A 15,945-nucleotide genomic window follows, 5' to 3' on the forward strand; every position below is an offset into this window, starting at 1 on the left:
AAGCAAGCAAAAGATTTGGTCAGTGTTGTATATAAAAGTGTCAGCTCTTGTGATCATCTTGTCCCTTTGTGATTCAGCTTTTTCAGCAAATGGGACAGTACTTTTGCTGAGTATTTATTTTCCCCCCTTGCTAAATGCTGCAGAAGCCCTACCTTGAAATCTGTCAGGCCAACTAAGTTAACAAACCAAATTTGTTTTGTATTAAGGGTCATATAGTGCAAAAGTATAACTCAATCTGAGAATATGAGTTAAGTAGCCTAAAATACAGGGACTGAAGAATTATTCACTTGCCTGTAAAAAGTTTGAGTTGGTTTTAGAACACTATTTTAATGCAATGAAAATTGTTAAATACTTACTGGGGGAAGATGTTATGCTTTTGAAACTATAACCATAGAAATGGGTTGCAACTTAAAATTGGTTGTGTGTTTTGTCAGAAATGCCTAACTTGTTTATTTGGACTGCTTAAGGAGCTTGGACATATTTGAGTATTTATTTAAGTCTGCATTACTGTTCTGTATGGTCCTCAGAAAATGTTAATTCTTTCCAAAATGCACATGCCTGTAGATTTTGAATTACTCGGGAGCAATAACTTTTATTAACCAGTTTGGTGGTAAGTGAACCTTTGATTCCTTGGTGCTTCAAAGAGGTATGAGAAGGTGCATCTAGCCAAAGGCAGCTTTAATCAAACAAATGCCTTGTTTTCTCAAAATGTTCCACAAAATATTTAGTATTTTGTAACTAACTTGTGTACAGAACAGTTTGGTTGTGGTACTAGTAGTTGCCTATTCAGCTGCTTAACAACCTCTGTTGCCTGGCTGCACTATTCTAAACCAAAATAAGGACATGTTCAGCAAAATACATCTAGTCAAGTGTTTGATGGGACTTTACAAGACAGTGTTTAGCTTGATGGAGGGCTGGCAGAATTGCTATGTATTGTGTTTTAAAATAAAGCTGGTTTTGTGTTCTTAAATTACTTTAACTTGTTAATAATGCTACATCTCTGCTATAAGCATATATCATATATCAGGTAAATGCTGCAGACAAGACACCTTGCAGAAAAATGACTAGAAAGGCGTTTTGCCTTAAAGTCATTCAGCAAAAGAAAAAAAAGTTGAAACATTTGCAATGTAAACATCATCTTCCCTTTCCAGTCACAATACTGTAATTACAGGTGTTCTGTGTTCAATTTCTGTCCTGGTACCACAGCTTGAACTGCAAAATGTGTCCTCCTTTTCTTCATCAGGTGGTTAAGGAATTCACCTTGGAGGGGAGGGATGAGATTCAGAATTTCTTAATGCAGAAAAAGTGGTTTTCTTTCTGATCAGCTGCTTTAACCACTTTTTGTTTTATAAAATGAAGTCCTGTATTTCTCTTTCATATTATATTTTTTGTTATTATTTTTCTTCAACTCTTTTCTTCAAAGAAAGGGCTGATCTTTGCTTTTTGCAAGAAAATGCTAAGAAGCTTGTTTCAAGCAGGCTTCAGGGTTGTTGGGAAGAGTGCTTGTCCCTGGATCTGGGTGCCTGGATTCCAGAAATTGATATTATTTTAAGCAGTGTTTCTTATGGTAATTCTCTATGCAGTCAACAGTCTGCCTTGTGAATTTTGTCCTGAGTTATGTCAGGACACTGTTTCGTGATACCGGTTTATCATCTCATGCCACTGAGCAGGTGCTCCTGCCCCACCTTGCTCCTGATCAGCTGCTTCTTGTTGCTTTCCCTGTGTTGTCTCCTTTTCTAGTGGTCTTGTGGCTGTGGTGGTTGAGCCAGTTCAGCTGGCTGGTCTGCTGAAAACCTCATGCATGGAAAAAAAGAAGGGAAAAAACTTCTACTTGATGATGAAGACCAAGCCCATTGCAAAGGGAGTGGTAAAAGTTATTGGGAGGATGGAAGGAGTGTCCTGTTTGTCAGTAGCTGGCTGGATGATCTGGGGGTTCAGGTCGATGGCAAGTTGAACATGAGCCAACAGTGTCCCTGGCAGCCAAGAGGGCAACCGTGTCCTGGGTGCATCCAGCACAGCATCGCCAGCTGGGCAGGGAGGGGATTGTCCCGCTCTGCTCCGCACTGGTGCGGCCTCACCTGGAGCATTGTGTGCAGGGCTGGGTGCCACAGGATAAAAAAGATAAAAAGCTACTGGAGACTGTCCAGAAGAGGGACACGAAGTTGGCAAAGGGTTTGGAGGGGAAGCCGTCTGAGGAGTGGCTAAAGTCACTTGATTTGCTCAGCCTGGAGAAGAGGAGACAAAGAGGAAACCTTATAACAGTCTGCAGCCTTCTCACAAGGGGAGGAGGAAGGGCAGGAGCCAAAGTCTTTGTTTTAGTGACCAATGATAGAACCTGAGGGAATGGCAGGAAGATGTGCCAGTGGAGGTTTAGGTTGGAAATGAGGAAAAGGTTTTTCACCAAGAGCGTGCTGGAGCACTGGAACAGGCTCCCCAGGGAGGTGTCACAGCCCCAAACCTGACAGTGTTCAAGAAGAGACTGGACAGTGCTCTCAGACACATGGTGTGAACTGTGGGGTTGTCCTATGCAGCGACAGGAGTTGGACCTGATGATCCTTGTGGGTCCTTCCAACTCAGGACATTCTATGATTCTGTGCTCAGCTCTCTGAGGAACTCAGTTTATTGCTTGAACATTGCAGCATTGCTGATTGAAGATTGCCTTGTGTATATAGTGTGAAGTAATAGTGAAATGGTAGAAATGAGGTAACTGGTCTTAGGAGATTTGACAGACTAAAGGTTGTGTAGGCCTCTAGATTAAATTATTTTGTAAATTTCAGATGGAGAGAGAGTGTAAATTTTAGGAAGAGAGAGACTGCCAAAAATATAACTTAACATTTGCTCCATGTTAAAATCTCTTTCCTAATGCTGTGGTGAAAAATGGACTAATACTAGCTGGAATGTTGTACCCAGCTTCTGTGGAAGGGTATTGCTATGTCAAAGGAGATGTTGTGGATATGCGTAAGCCGTTCTATCTATTTAACAGCAGTGTGTGAGGAATTGTTATACCTTAAGACTCATTTGGTGTGTAGTATCCCTTTGTGTGTAATTTGGGGGCCCTGTGGAATGATCTGATGTGTATCAGAAGTCTGGAACTGTTGCCAGCTTCTCTCAGTTGGAAAGGCTTATTAGCATTCAGTTCTTGAAAACGGAAGATTAGATAGCAACTAATTCCAAAAGCAGGTAGGTGGTAAATGGATAAAGAGGAGTCTCCAGAGTTATTTAGAGTAAGGTGGAAAAAAGAAAAAAGTAATCAACCAAAACCAGGAAAAGATTGTAAATGTTGAGCAGTATGTTTCCTACGTCTCTTTTATTTATACATTATTCCAGATGACATGGAATGAATAAAAATAGAGAAAAATATTTTTGAGCATTTTGAATTTGAGGTAAAAAAGTACATCTTAAAAATGTTCATTTCTGGAACATATGAATTACATGAATGTTGGCATTGAATTAGAGAAAACTAAACTTCCTGGTAGTACAGATGATCCCAACCAATGTTTCTCCTTCGGGTAGGGAGCTTGGCTGTATATGTAGTAGATCTTGCTGGGTTTTCACTATTCTGGATGGCTTTTAGTGATAGAGCTAACACTGAAGAAAGCAGATCTTCGAAAGGGATTAATGCTGCCTGTATTTTCCCCATTCTGTAAACTGATCTGTTAAACGTGTTCATGCTATAGGACAGGGTTTTGTGGGCTGCTCTTTTTGAGGGGGAACCACAAGGAGACCCACTTTGCCACAGTAAAAGGGCTGTATTATTCTTTCTATTGCTGCTGATAGCAATAGATAACATTAACTTAAATTTCACGTTTGTTAGAGGGGGTACAGTGAGCACAATCCATGTTCAATGTACTGCAGTTTATTTAGAGTTTCAGCAAACCCCAAAACAAACAAGCAAAATTATATATCTTTCAAGTTTAGTTGTTTTTTAACTAACAGTGATTTGGATAGCGTTCCTGGTAAATACAGTTTAGCAACCGTTAGTTACAAATTTCGTTTAGAGATACTGTTAGAGCAAAACCACCTTTTGAGACAGAAGTACGTAATTTACCATTTGATTGTAATTGAAACTAAAGTACCTGACTTCAGCATGGGCAGTGGCTTATGGTAAAATAGTCAATTCTCTCAGATTGTTAGAAATCTTGTGGAGTTGTACAAACTCAACTTCTGAAAATACATTTGACTAATGGATCACTCTTCTGTTTTTTCCCCCTTCAGGTTCGATCTGTGGATGAGATGAATCATGAGTTTCAAGCTCTTGCCCTAGAATCTCGGGGAATGGGAGAGGTAATTATCGAGAGCTGAAAATCCAGTTGGTGGTTTGGAAATGTTGGTAAAATTTAAGAAGTCTTAAACAATATTACATGAAGCAAAGAACTTCTGTTAAGACCAAATTGATTTTTCAGGCAACTGAAGAGTTCTGTTCTAAGGCGAAGTTAAACTAAGTGCTTTCCAAGAACACTGGGATGGTTGTTGACTGGATCTACCCTGTTACTATGTCTTAGTAGGTGATTGATACACTTGGGGAAGTGACAGGAAAATGTATTTGAAAGTTCATGCAGTTCTGTGAAATGAGGCCTGTTTGCAGTGTCCCTGTATCTAAGCTGGGGAAGCAATCGTTCACTACCTCTGAGAAGCCAAGGAGACGAGGATCTGAAAAAGGTTTGGCTCCAGAAAAAGTGAAAATGGCATACTCTACCTACTCTACCTAGCAGAAATGTGTAGTGATGTACTATTTTTTTTTTAACTGGTAATTACTACTTAAAAGAAGATTTTAACCAGACTTAAGAGTGCTATTATGTATTTTAGCTAGAGAAAAGGACTTCTTTGATTGGTGTGGTTTGTTTGGGGTTTTTAAGTCAGTGTACTTTGGGGGTGGAGGGTAATTTGAGATCTTGGAGGATGGCGTAGCTCTTTCAAAGCAATTCCCTGAACTGTTTAGAAAGAGATCAGCGTGCGTTGGACTTACTTGTCCTGTCAGGACATAGTAATGAAATAAAATCATATTGAACTATGATTTCTAATACCGATCCTTTTGTCTTGCTGGATATTTACTTAATTCAGTTCATAATTAAACAAGTGACAATATTTCAGCTTAACTTTCTTAAAATGATGATAGGACTGTGATCTCTACAGAAACCATAACTTATTGATGAAAAACAAATTCCATATTCTAGTTGCTGAACACTTCTGGGCTGGCACATGGCTCTTCTTTCTTGCTTTTTTTACTTTAATGAAGCATTTAACCAATCAGTTTGCTTTTCAGCAATTTTTGCTTCATCCAGGGTTCCATGTTGGCTTTCTGGAACCATCTCACATTTGAAAAAGCAGAAATAGATGAAGCTCTGTTCTTTAGAAAGCTGAATAGCCACATTGGATATTCTTGCTTCCCCCTTCCCTCCTGGCTTTTAAAACTCTTCTTGAAAGGTAAAGCTGTTAGTAGGATATATGTGATAGAGCAGGTGGGTAAAGTTCATACTGATGTTTGCTCTTTTGTCACCCACAAAGTGCTCTGAGAGACTGAAAGCAGTGAAAGTAAAGGATGACATGAATCCTGGCAATTAAATTGAGGTATATATGACTGCTCATACAGATCGTCGCTTTATGTTATCTCAGATTGAGGGAGATCATAATTATGGAGAGTATTTTGTTTGCTTTCATGGTATTCTGTGCATCTGTGAAAGCCAGTGTTCTCGTACAGTAAATAACATCAGAAGTTGATACTATATTGTGACCCTGCACTTATTAGGTTATGTGTTTCATTTCAACAGTGTCTTCCAGGTATCTTGAGGGTAATACACGTTCACATAGCTAGGTAGACTTACTCAGTAATTTTCTTAATGTATTGTACGACAATTAAGTAGTTCTGGGATAGATTCCGTGGCTGTTTTAAACTTCTTTGTGATTATAACATTCCAAAATATTAAAGAAAATGTCCTTATAAATACCCTTGTAAGCTAGAATTGGTAATTGTACGTTCTTAACTTGCTGTCCTCTGTCTACTTTGAAAGGTGTGAAGGGGAGTTCATGTCAGGTGATCTAGCTATTGGGAAGTTGTTCTCTTCCTCCTTTTCTCTGTCTGGATAGATTTTTCTCTGAAACTTTTCTTATTCATAATTCTAATCCTTCTTTGTCTTTTTTTTGTGTGTGTGACTGGGAATCAGTAGTTGACATTAGGAGTCTGTTCATTGCTAAAATCAAGGCTGTCTGTGCATCCTGAGCAAGTTGCTCTTCCATGCACTAATGTAAAGGAGTAGAGTGTGAAGTGTGTTTTCATTGTACCATCGTGCACTGGAAATAGTAGAAATGGGAAATGCCTCTGAGCTGAGCTCCATTCAGGTGGGACCTGGAATCAGTCACTATTGGGAACAGGACAGTGTAATGTGAGCCAGATGTACGAGTTCCTTGAGCTGTTTCTGTCTTGCAGTTCTTCGTTAATTTACTCTGTAAAGAAAAAGACTGAAGTTTTATTAGCAAGAGATCTGCCATATTGCAGGCATCTTTTTCTAAATGTCATCTTTTAGCTGCTAGATTGTTTAAACACAAGTTGTGCTTCTGGCTCCAGCTCCCAAAAGCTATCATGACCCTTGAGGCTGTGATAATATTCTGAAGAAATACTGACACAAGATGCTGTTTCTTTCCTCTAGGCATAGTGGGCCTCAGGATCGTTATTGTGACCTAATATACATAAAATTAATTAGCAAACAGAAAACTAGATATTTTTTTATAATGTTTATTCTTAAAGAAACTTACAGGATCAGAGCACACACAGATTTCATTTATGGGGACAAGCTATCTGTTTCTGGTGTCAAAATCTCATTCAGAGAGATTGTAGAAGGCTCTGGTCTTAAAAATAAATTTTAAAATATTAAAAAATCCTTCATTCAAGAGCCAGTAATTGAGACTGTAGAGTTACTTACCAGAGCTGGTGAAGAGGCAGCTTTAGCATAATTGGTTATTATCTATGTGTAGAAAAGGGCTTTGTTCATCTGGCAGAGACATAACAGGGATCAGTGCTGATACTGAAAAAGACACTTTAGAGTACTGTTGGAAGAGATTACTAAGAAAAATTGCAGTCTTTTCCATTATTTTGAATGAGGTTTGGATGTGTCTTTGTAAAATCTCTCATTTATTGGATTAGATGTAGGAAATATTGAGTAAAATACACGTTATCAAAGGGTAAAGCATGGTGATTTTAGCTACTTGTATTAATTTGTGATGACTTCTCAATTAAGTCTTTTTCCAGGAGTCCTAATTAAGTGGGTTCTTCTTCTTGTCTGTTATAGAGGAACAAACTTGTTTTGTTTTTCTGAAAAGTTCTCTTTTTTGAGTTCCATAATGAAATAGTTGACAGCTGCTTGGGCTGCTCATTTACATGGTAGTCAGATAGCTAAAACATCCCTTTAAAAAGAACATAGTCTATGTCGTAGCCATCATCTGTCCAAAAAAAGTAAATAATAAATAGAAATCACTGGCCCTCTGGGAGGCACAAAATTGTAAACTTAAAACTTTTACAGAAAGTCTCTCAAATATTTAAATAAATGGGTTGAGTTTTTTTAACTTTTTTTTTTTTTCTATAAATCTGTTTGATCTTCAGTAGGATACAGTTTAAATTTATCCTCTTAGAGGTATAGATGATGCGTTATGTTTTGTGTTAGATATTCTATATTCTTTGTGTACTAGTGTATGTGAAGACTGCAAGCAGTTGAATATATCTGTTGGGAATTTGAGAGTAGTAAAATAAATGCTGACTTTGAGGTATTTATGTTAGTGTGCTGCTTCTGTCACATCACACAAAGTTTTTTGTCCTTGAACACAGTATGAGAAGAGATCCTGATCTGACTTGAAACTTTCTGCTTTAGAAGTAGTAATGAGCAAAAATCATACAGCTAATTGTGATGGTTGACATGTGGAACTTCAGATTTGAATGTCACAGATTTCTAAGCAGTAGATTCCTGTGGTCTAAAGGAGGTGACTTGCCACTCTGTGTGTTAGTTGCTTTCTGATATTTGGAACATGATACATTTCTAAGTGAACAGAACTTTACAGTGAACTTCTGCTGTTCATGGTTATCATGATAGTATTAACTAAAGGCCAAGCTTTTGAGCCAACATGCAAAGAAGGCCATGATAAGGTTTCTGAGAGGAATGACTTGGTTTAACACAGGGATTAATTTGATCAGCCATTTTCAGAGCTGCTTTTATATTCTGTATCTCTCCTTCATAACTTCAGAATCTCAGTGTTCTTGGGGTCATCTGAGCAATTTATACAGCATCAGCTTCAGTAACAGAACATAACTTTTAAGTGTTTATAATTATTTCTTGGCAATGTGTGCTTCCTTATGTAAAGCTGACTTTGATATCTAAAATGAAGTACTTGTATATTTTCTTAATAGTCTTACTGTTTCTTGCCCATCTCTAAGAATACTTTAAATAAAACGGTTTTCTATTTTGGAACAGCTTTTACCTGCCAAAAAGTTTTGGGAACCTGATGATTCAGCAAAAGATGGACAAAAAGGGATATTCCTTGGTGATGAGTGGAGAGAGACTGCATGGGGAACTCCTCGTAAGTCATTGGTGTACATGTATTGAAAAATGAGTCATGCTTACTAAATGTTATTTCGAAGTGAATTAATATGATAAAATATAATTGTCTATTAAATTTGATTTTTCATTGAATTTTAATTGTGAAAATGTATACTGCACTGGTGGTTGTGTGCCAATAACACTTTTTGAAACTGGGGTTTGGAATTTTTTGTTTAGTTTAGTTTTGCTCGTGTTTAATATAGTCACTGTAATGAAATGCAAAAAAACATTACAAGTGGTATTTAAAATGTACAATAATTTTTTTTATTTATTTGTTTTTAACAGACCATTCTATGTCCCAACCTATTATGGTACAGAGAAAGCCTGGACAGGGTTTTCATGGAAACAGTGAAGTAAATGCTGTATTGTCTCCACGATCAGAAAGTGGTGGCCTTGGAGTGAGCATGGTAGAATATGTGTTAAGTTCCTCTCCAGCTGATAAATTGGATTCCCGGTTTAGGAAAGGAGCTTTTGTAAGTAATGCAGTGTGTTAAGCTTGCATAGTTACCTACTATGGTCTTACTGTCTTGTATGGTTATATTTTCTACTTTGTCCATTTTCCTTTTTTTAACTCTTTTCTTTAGAAGGAAGTGTGTAGTTTCCATCTGTCTGTCTGCCTTGGTTGGAGGGGGCAGAAGAGGGAAGTGGTTTGGGAATCTTGGCTAAATAGCTGTCTTTAAAAAAGTACTTTCCTAACACCTTTAAATAAAGGTAGGAAAAAGATTGCAAATAGCTTAATTTAAAATGTGTGATGGGCTGTATTCTAGATCTTCCTGTTCTATGTTTCCATATGGGTTTGTTTTGTACTAGCTGTTGTAACTGTATGAAATAAACTTTATCTAATTCGAAGTGTTACTGCTTTAACAGCACCGCTATAGTTAAGGTTGAGTTAGCTCTTCCATTATAAATCTTGGCGTTCCTTTTCACTTTTTGGCAGTTATTAATTGGATGTGGTTTAAACTTGATGACCAAGTTACCCACCAAATGCAATTTCATTGAAAACAAACTGTTTGTATTGTTTACGTACGCTGTAGTGTAGAATTAGGTCACCTTGTGGTGCTCCTATTGTGTTCTGTTCAATATTCAGAATCAAACAGATTCTTTTTCCTCAGGGCACTAGAGATGCTGAAACAGATGGACCTGAGAAAGGAGATCAGAAAGGCAAGGCTTCTCCATTTGAGGAGGACAAAAACAGAGATCTTAAACAAGATGATGAGGATGTTACTAAAATAAATGGCAGAGGTTTGCCAAATGGAATGGATGCCGATTGCAAAGATTTTAAGTAAGCCTTTAACTGTTTCTCAAGAAGACAAGCATGTCTCTTAAGGACATTATTACAGTTCTGGTTTGTGTGTCAGCTTTAAACATTACCCAGCCGTAGGCTGATTCCTCCTACCTAACGTCCTCCCTTTCCTGCTGTGCCACATGTTTCTTAGGATGTCATTAATGTGTGTGTCAATTCTCATGAGACAAATTCATCTTAATATAGTAATTACTCAAAGTAAATGGGTACTTTCAAAATGTGGTGAATTAAAGAGGGATGACAACTTTAACCCTTTGAATTTCAAACTAAATTCCTTTCTTTCTGTGCTTCTTTTTAATACTCTGTAACTTTTGCATCTGATTGTTGTTGTAGAGAGTAAGTCCTACAGAATTTTAACTTTCCTTCTCATTTTGCTAGTGAATACCACAGCCTAACACAATTATTTCCCCACAAAAGTCTTCATAGAAACCATTTATTTGACTAAGTCGAAACAATGTATTTCCCTATTCACGTAGTTAAATGTCACCTATTCACAGGATAGAATGGTGTTATGGCTTGATTGTTTTCTTAGGTTAAAAACAACAAAAAAAAATGGAACCAAGCTTGAGCTATTGAGTGGTGAATTCCTATATGATAGTACAGCCAGTCTGGTTTTTTATAATACTGATCTGCATTTTTAATTGGGTATTTTTAAAGGACTAACCTTTGTTTTTAAATGACTGTGATGCGTTTGTAACTGTCATACAGAAAGAATTAACAAGATCAGGAAACTTGAGCGCTGCTCATAAATTTGTATTATTGTGATGAATGTGACCAAATAGTTGTGGTTTCATTAGTTCATAAGTGAACAAGTATATTAAAATGGATGTTTGAATCCCATACGTAAGTATTTCCTACCCTTTAAAAAATGTATTTTCCTAAGGCTAAGGAGGGATTTTTCAAGTGAATTATTTCAAGAAGTATTATTGAAAAGAATGTAATATCAGGTGTAGTAGAGAGCTCAGATTAGCTTCTTTCGGATGCATGCTGCAATACGCACAATGAACAAATTTGCCTTCAATATTATGTGTAGAAAACGCAGAATAAATTTTGTCCTGCTTTTCTTTACCAGTATCTATTTGAGTTTAGAAATAGTTGCTTGCAAATTACCTTTTGTGTTATTTGAAGAGAGGAATTACCAAAAAAATTCAAGTGCAAAAAAGCATCCAAAGCCAGTAAACCTCTCAAAAAAATAAAGCCATTTAATGTAAATGGACTGTATAAAGTAGTGGCATAAAGCCCTCCGAACAGAGGTTTATAATTGAAGCATTGACACAACTTTAACTATAGCAACAGAACAGCACTAATATATGGAGCAACCTCTATTAGATAAAATATTAACAAAGAAACTTTGTCCTGTCCTCCTCTTTGTATTTTTATTGTACTTACAGCTTTTTTTAAACTAAAATATGTACTGAAATAACTGCCTTTTTTCCTTTTATTCTTCACTTTATTGGTACTGTACGTCACTTGGGAAGAATAAGGAATATTAAATGGCTCAAACTCAGGTTTCGTGTGTTGAACAAGGCATGGTTGATAGCTAGGATCCTTAGATGGTAGCCAACATATTATAGACGATTGTCATGAAGTTGGTTATTACACTTAAAAAAAACCCTAGAGTAACTGCTTTATCTTTGACATGTTTTGTCCATAGTAGTAGTTCATACAGTATTGTTGAATAATCTCACTGAAAGACTGTTTAGTGGTACAGTCTTTAGAGTTAGTATCAGTAAATATATAAGTGTTGGCAGATTTCTTTGCATTAATCTGGTGCTTCAGGGAGGAACAGATAAGATACTTCAACTTTGGAGCCCCGAAAAAGGAGGAGAACAGGTAGTACTAAGGCTGCAAAGTGGTATTTTGTATTTAAGCCCAGTTTTCACAAATAAAGCAAACTTAACCAGAAGTTGTATGTTTCCTGAGAAACAATATATAATTATGGAGTTCTGCCAGCACAATAATAGTGTTAAAGGATCATAGATTCTCTCACACAACTCCTTCCTAGTAGTTGACTTAGTAGTCTTGGTAGTCTTTAGACTTGGTGGTCTAAATAATATGGCCTGACACACAAGGTGGGCTACCGCTCCCAATTAAGGTACCGTAGATTGAACCAAGTATAGGGTTGGGAATATGCTTAGGATGTGAATCCCTTGGCATCATCTCACTTCAGGTGTTTCCCTGTAGGTGTTTGTAAGTGCACAGAAATTCCCCTGTAGTCAGTGGGGCTGTACTCAGTTCAGCTGGTGAAGATGAGAGAACAATTTGGCTTTTACCCCTGAAGTAAACACCTGCTGACTGGTTAGTTGAGTTGCCGTCTGTGCGCTGTCAATGGCTTTGACTAAATTTTCATCCCCTCTGATGGGAATTTAACCACTAGTGCACCTGGAGATGTGTCACGATACTTTTCTACGTCTCAATTGCCACCAGCCCTTCATGTTTGGAAACAACTACCAGGGGTTCGGTGCAGTAAACGATTTCCAGCTCCATATTTCTGTCTTACTGTCCACACATACCACAGACATATGTTTTGCTTCATCCTAAAGATTTTTCTTCTGGAACAGCAGGCTGTATTTATTTTTAGGGAAACTGAGATGAGTTTATATTAGGAATGCTTTTTTCTCCTGTACCAATTATCTGGTGTAGTGCAGTCTATTACATGAGTTGTATAGGAAATGAAATGTTTTAGTCAAATGCTAAATAAGGTGGTTATTAGTGCATTTTACTTAAGGTAAAAAATGTATTGTTTGCTTTTGAAATATGAAAGATACTTGCTATATTGTATGTTTGTCTTTTCCAGTTGAAGTTTTATTGTCTCTTTCTCTCCTTTGACATGAGATGCACTTAGCCATTTCCTTTTTACTTTCTTTTTTTTAAAAATTTCTAATCAATACACTTTCTAATAATTCCTGAAGCTCCCAAAATGTAACAGACATCCCAAAAGTTACAGCGCACCACAGTACACTCCATTTCACTCAAAACAGCATCAAAGATTAGTTTGTTTTTCTCACAGTGATTTGAAGAAGTTTAAAAAATAAATAAAATTGTGCTTTGAAATGAAAGATGTCCTTTATCTTGAGCCATCAATACATGCTGGTTAAAATTGATCTGTCACTTCCTTTTGTAAAGTGTCTTGAGTTCAGAGATCCTTTTAAAATAGAAATGCTGTGCTCTGTCCATGGGCAGCTTTATTTAAGACTGAAGAGTCTATCTTGAATTATTTCTAAACAGTCGTACCCCTGGAAGTCGACAAGCCTCCCCAACAGAAGTAGCTGAACGCTTGGGCCCCAATCCCAGCACCACAGAAGGATTAGGTCCGCTGCCCAATCCTGCCACCCACAAGCCTCTGGTAGAAGAATTTTCAAATCCAGAAAATCAGAATCTAGATGCCATGGAACAAGTTGGTCTTGATTCTCTGCAGTTTGACTATCCTGGCAATCAGGTACAAATGGACTCTTCAGGAGCTACTGTAGGACTTTTTGACTACAATTCTCAGCAGCAGGTCAGTACTGGACTTGAAAACATGGCAGATTGGTCCTTTAAGTTGTGCATTATCCTCTTCAATAATCAGTCATTTAAGCATATAATGTATTTAATTTTGTCTGTGACTTGCTCAAAGGCAAATAAGCATGTATTTAATCTAGAAGAATACTGATGCACAATCTTCTAATTTAGTAACTTATTAGGATAGAAGCTTGCTTTAAAAGCTTTTGTAAGTACATCCCAGTGTATCATAGCCCTGACTGCTGAAATGCATCTTCTTTTTTCTTTTCCAATAGCTTTTCCAGAGGACTAATGCTCTGACTGTCCAACAGTTAACAGCAGCCCAGCAGCAGCAATACGCGCTGGCTGCAGCTCAGCAGCCACACATAGGTGAGGTTTTTGTGAACTAGAGCAGGCATCCCTGGCAGCAGTGGGTGTGTTGCTTTGTTGGAATCCTTTCTAGTTTTACCCACAGTATTTTAATTCAAATGGATACTGATCAGTTGGCCCATTTTAGTGGTTCTTCTGAAAACTACCCAGAATGACTGCGTAAGATTGTCCTGTCCCTAGAGAAAGTTTTCTGTTGTGCAAATTTTGCGTATTTTGAACTGTTGTGTACAAAGAAATAAAAACTATTTTTGATTTTGTAGCACAGTAGTTGGATTTTATGGGGGAAAACGTTAAAAACTTTACTGCTACAAGTACTGACGCGCCAGCTTTATTTACTATAATAACAAAAATATGCAATTCTGTTATTCTGTTGCAGTTTAGTATTTTTGATAATCCAGTTAAAAGCCATTATATAGTAGGATTTTGAAAACAAAACTTTATGTTGATTAATTTATTCTTGTTAATGGCACCTTTTGAACAGATAGTCCTTTATTCTTGTGGATACCTTTCTTTGTGACAGAATTATTCTTTAGGGAGCATTTTTTTCTGTCCCTTTATAGTAATTCAGTGAATGAATTAAATGCAGTTCTCGGTGTGCTGGCAACTCAACAAGGAAGCTGTGTTTCGGTGGCAAGAGTTTCATGTTTGGAATGAGGGAGGTTGGAATGCATATGGAAACCATTATTTAAGGAAGGGAGCTCCTCAGGTACTGACACTGTAGGACAGGTTTAAAGATTCCTGCCCTTGCCACTCTCCACCATGGGGCTATTGAGCTGTTTGCATCTGTCTCCTTCCTCTGCGAGGCAAAAAGAGTTGTCAGGATCAGAAGCAGGAAGCAACACCTCCAAAGGAATATGTCCGTGTTCTCCTGCAATATGTTGACAGTTAAGTTTTCCCACCCTTTTGTTAAGCTGAATTGTAAGGTTTATTCAGACAGGAATTGGCAGGCTAAACTGGAGTTTAAAAGTGTCAGCTCTTTTAGTGTTATGTAGCTAAGACACTAGGAGCATGGCAGATTGGGATGTTTGTGAGTCCACAAGTCCTGTCTTCTGCCTGTCTTTGACTTCTGGATTGTAGAGAAGCCCCTACTTTGTACAGAGTGACTAAGCAGTCAGCTGAGTCTTGCCCCTTTGAAATGCAGCACCTTTGGATATGCATGTTAATAGAAACTTAGCACGAAGCCTCCTATTTTGAAAGAGAAACGTAGTTCGATGGGCTATGTCTGCTGGACTAGTTACTGCCTCAGTGTTGGAGTAAGTCCATGAACCTGGCTGATGTGGGAAACCCTGGGTAGCGATGCTTCGATGACTCTGAGTTTCTTCAGTTGTCTCCTTGTGTTACAGTCCTGAAATTTAGATTCTTGAAAGTGAGATAGCATCCCATAACTGGCTGTTTAAAAGTCAGGTATTGTTATTTAAACTATCTGGTGAGATTTTTTTTTTCCTATTGTCAGTGAAAAGAGATTTGTATCTCTAGCAGGTGATTCATTCTATCTGGCTGATTCGCTCAAGATTTGTCTGATACAGATTCAGTTGCAGAGACTAGTGTGACTTAGTTAAAGTTGGGCAAGGTAAATTCCACTTTGAATAATCCCTTGTATGTAAGGGTGGGTGGATACGTATGAGATAATTTCCTTTGGAGTCTGTAGATCCAGCGAAACAAAGCTGTTAGGCCTTGGGATTAGCAAGAAAGGACCAGTGTTGGTTTCTGTAGCAGCGTACCTGCTCCAAGAAACTTCTAAAGTACAAGCAGTTCTGATTTCAACAGAAACACTTTGTGATTTGATTGGTTTGAATGTGATGATGATGCTTGCTAAGTATGTTAGCTATAATTAAACTCTGTTTGTTACTGTAGCGGGCGTATTCTCAGCAGGCTTGGCTCCAGCTGCTTTTGTGCCAAACCCATACATTATCAGTGCTGCTCCTCCAGGTACTGACCCGTACACCGCAGCTGGATTAGCTGCAGCAGCTACCCTGGCAGGTAACCAAACACTTTCTGGTGTGTCTCTCGAATAATTTTACTGAATGAAAGCAGAAAAAAGCTGAAATCCATCCTGCTAATTCTCTGTAAGTGTATTTCTAGGAAGGAATGACTTGTAAGAAAATTAATATTGCTGTTTTGGAAAGTTTTGCAAAAATGTAAAGGGATTCAGTTTCTATTATGTGGATTCTGAGTGTTTCTTTCCACTGG

The 15,945-nt window shown here is 37.7% G+C and overlaps 1 protein-coding gene across 7 annotated transcripts in view; it reads left to right on the top strand.

Annotated features, from left to right (window-relative positions):
* Positions 1–15,945, top strand: part of PUM2 (pumilio RNA binding family member 2) — a 73,986-nt gene that overhangs the window by 25,046 nt on the left and 32,995 nt on the right. For 6 of the 7 annotated variants that reach the window (XM_080341958.1, XM_080341957.1, XM_080341959.1 and 3 more), the window contains exons 2-8: positions 4,216–4,284; positions 8,457–8,562; positions 8,868–9,055; positions 9,695–9,864; positions 13,114–13,384; positions 13,662–13,755; positions 15,610–15,735. In XM_080341958.1, the coding sequence (XP_080198084.1) occupies positions 4,234–4,284; positions 8,457–8,562; positions 8,868–9,055; positions 9,695–9,864; positions 13,114–13,384; positions 13,662–13,755; positions 15,610–15,735 (1,006 nt within the window). In that variant the 5' untranslated portion in view covers positions 4,216–4,233. The remainder of the gene's footprint in view (positions 1–4,215; positions 4,285–8,456; positions 8,563–8,867; positions 9,056–9,694; positions 9,865–13,113; positions 13,385–13,661; positions 13,756–15,609; positions 15,736–15,945) is intronic. The other variant, XM_080341960.1, reaches the window with a different exon arrangement.

The sequence above is a fragment of the Nesoenas mayeri genome (genome assembly GCF_963082525.1).
Source record: "Nesoenas mayeri genome assembly, chromosome: 3".
In the NCBI taxonomy this organism is placed as follows: Eukaryota; Metazoa; Chordata; class Aves; order Columbiformes; family Columbidae; genus Nesoenas; species Nesoenas mayeri.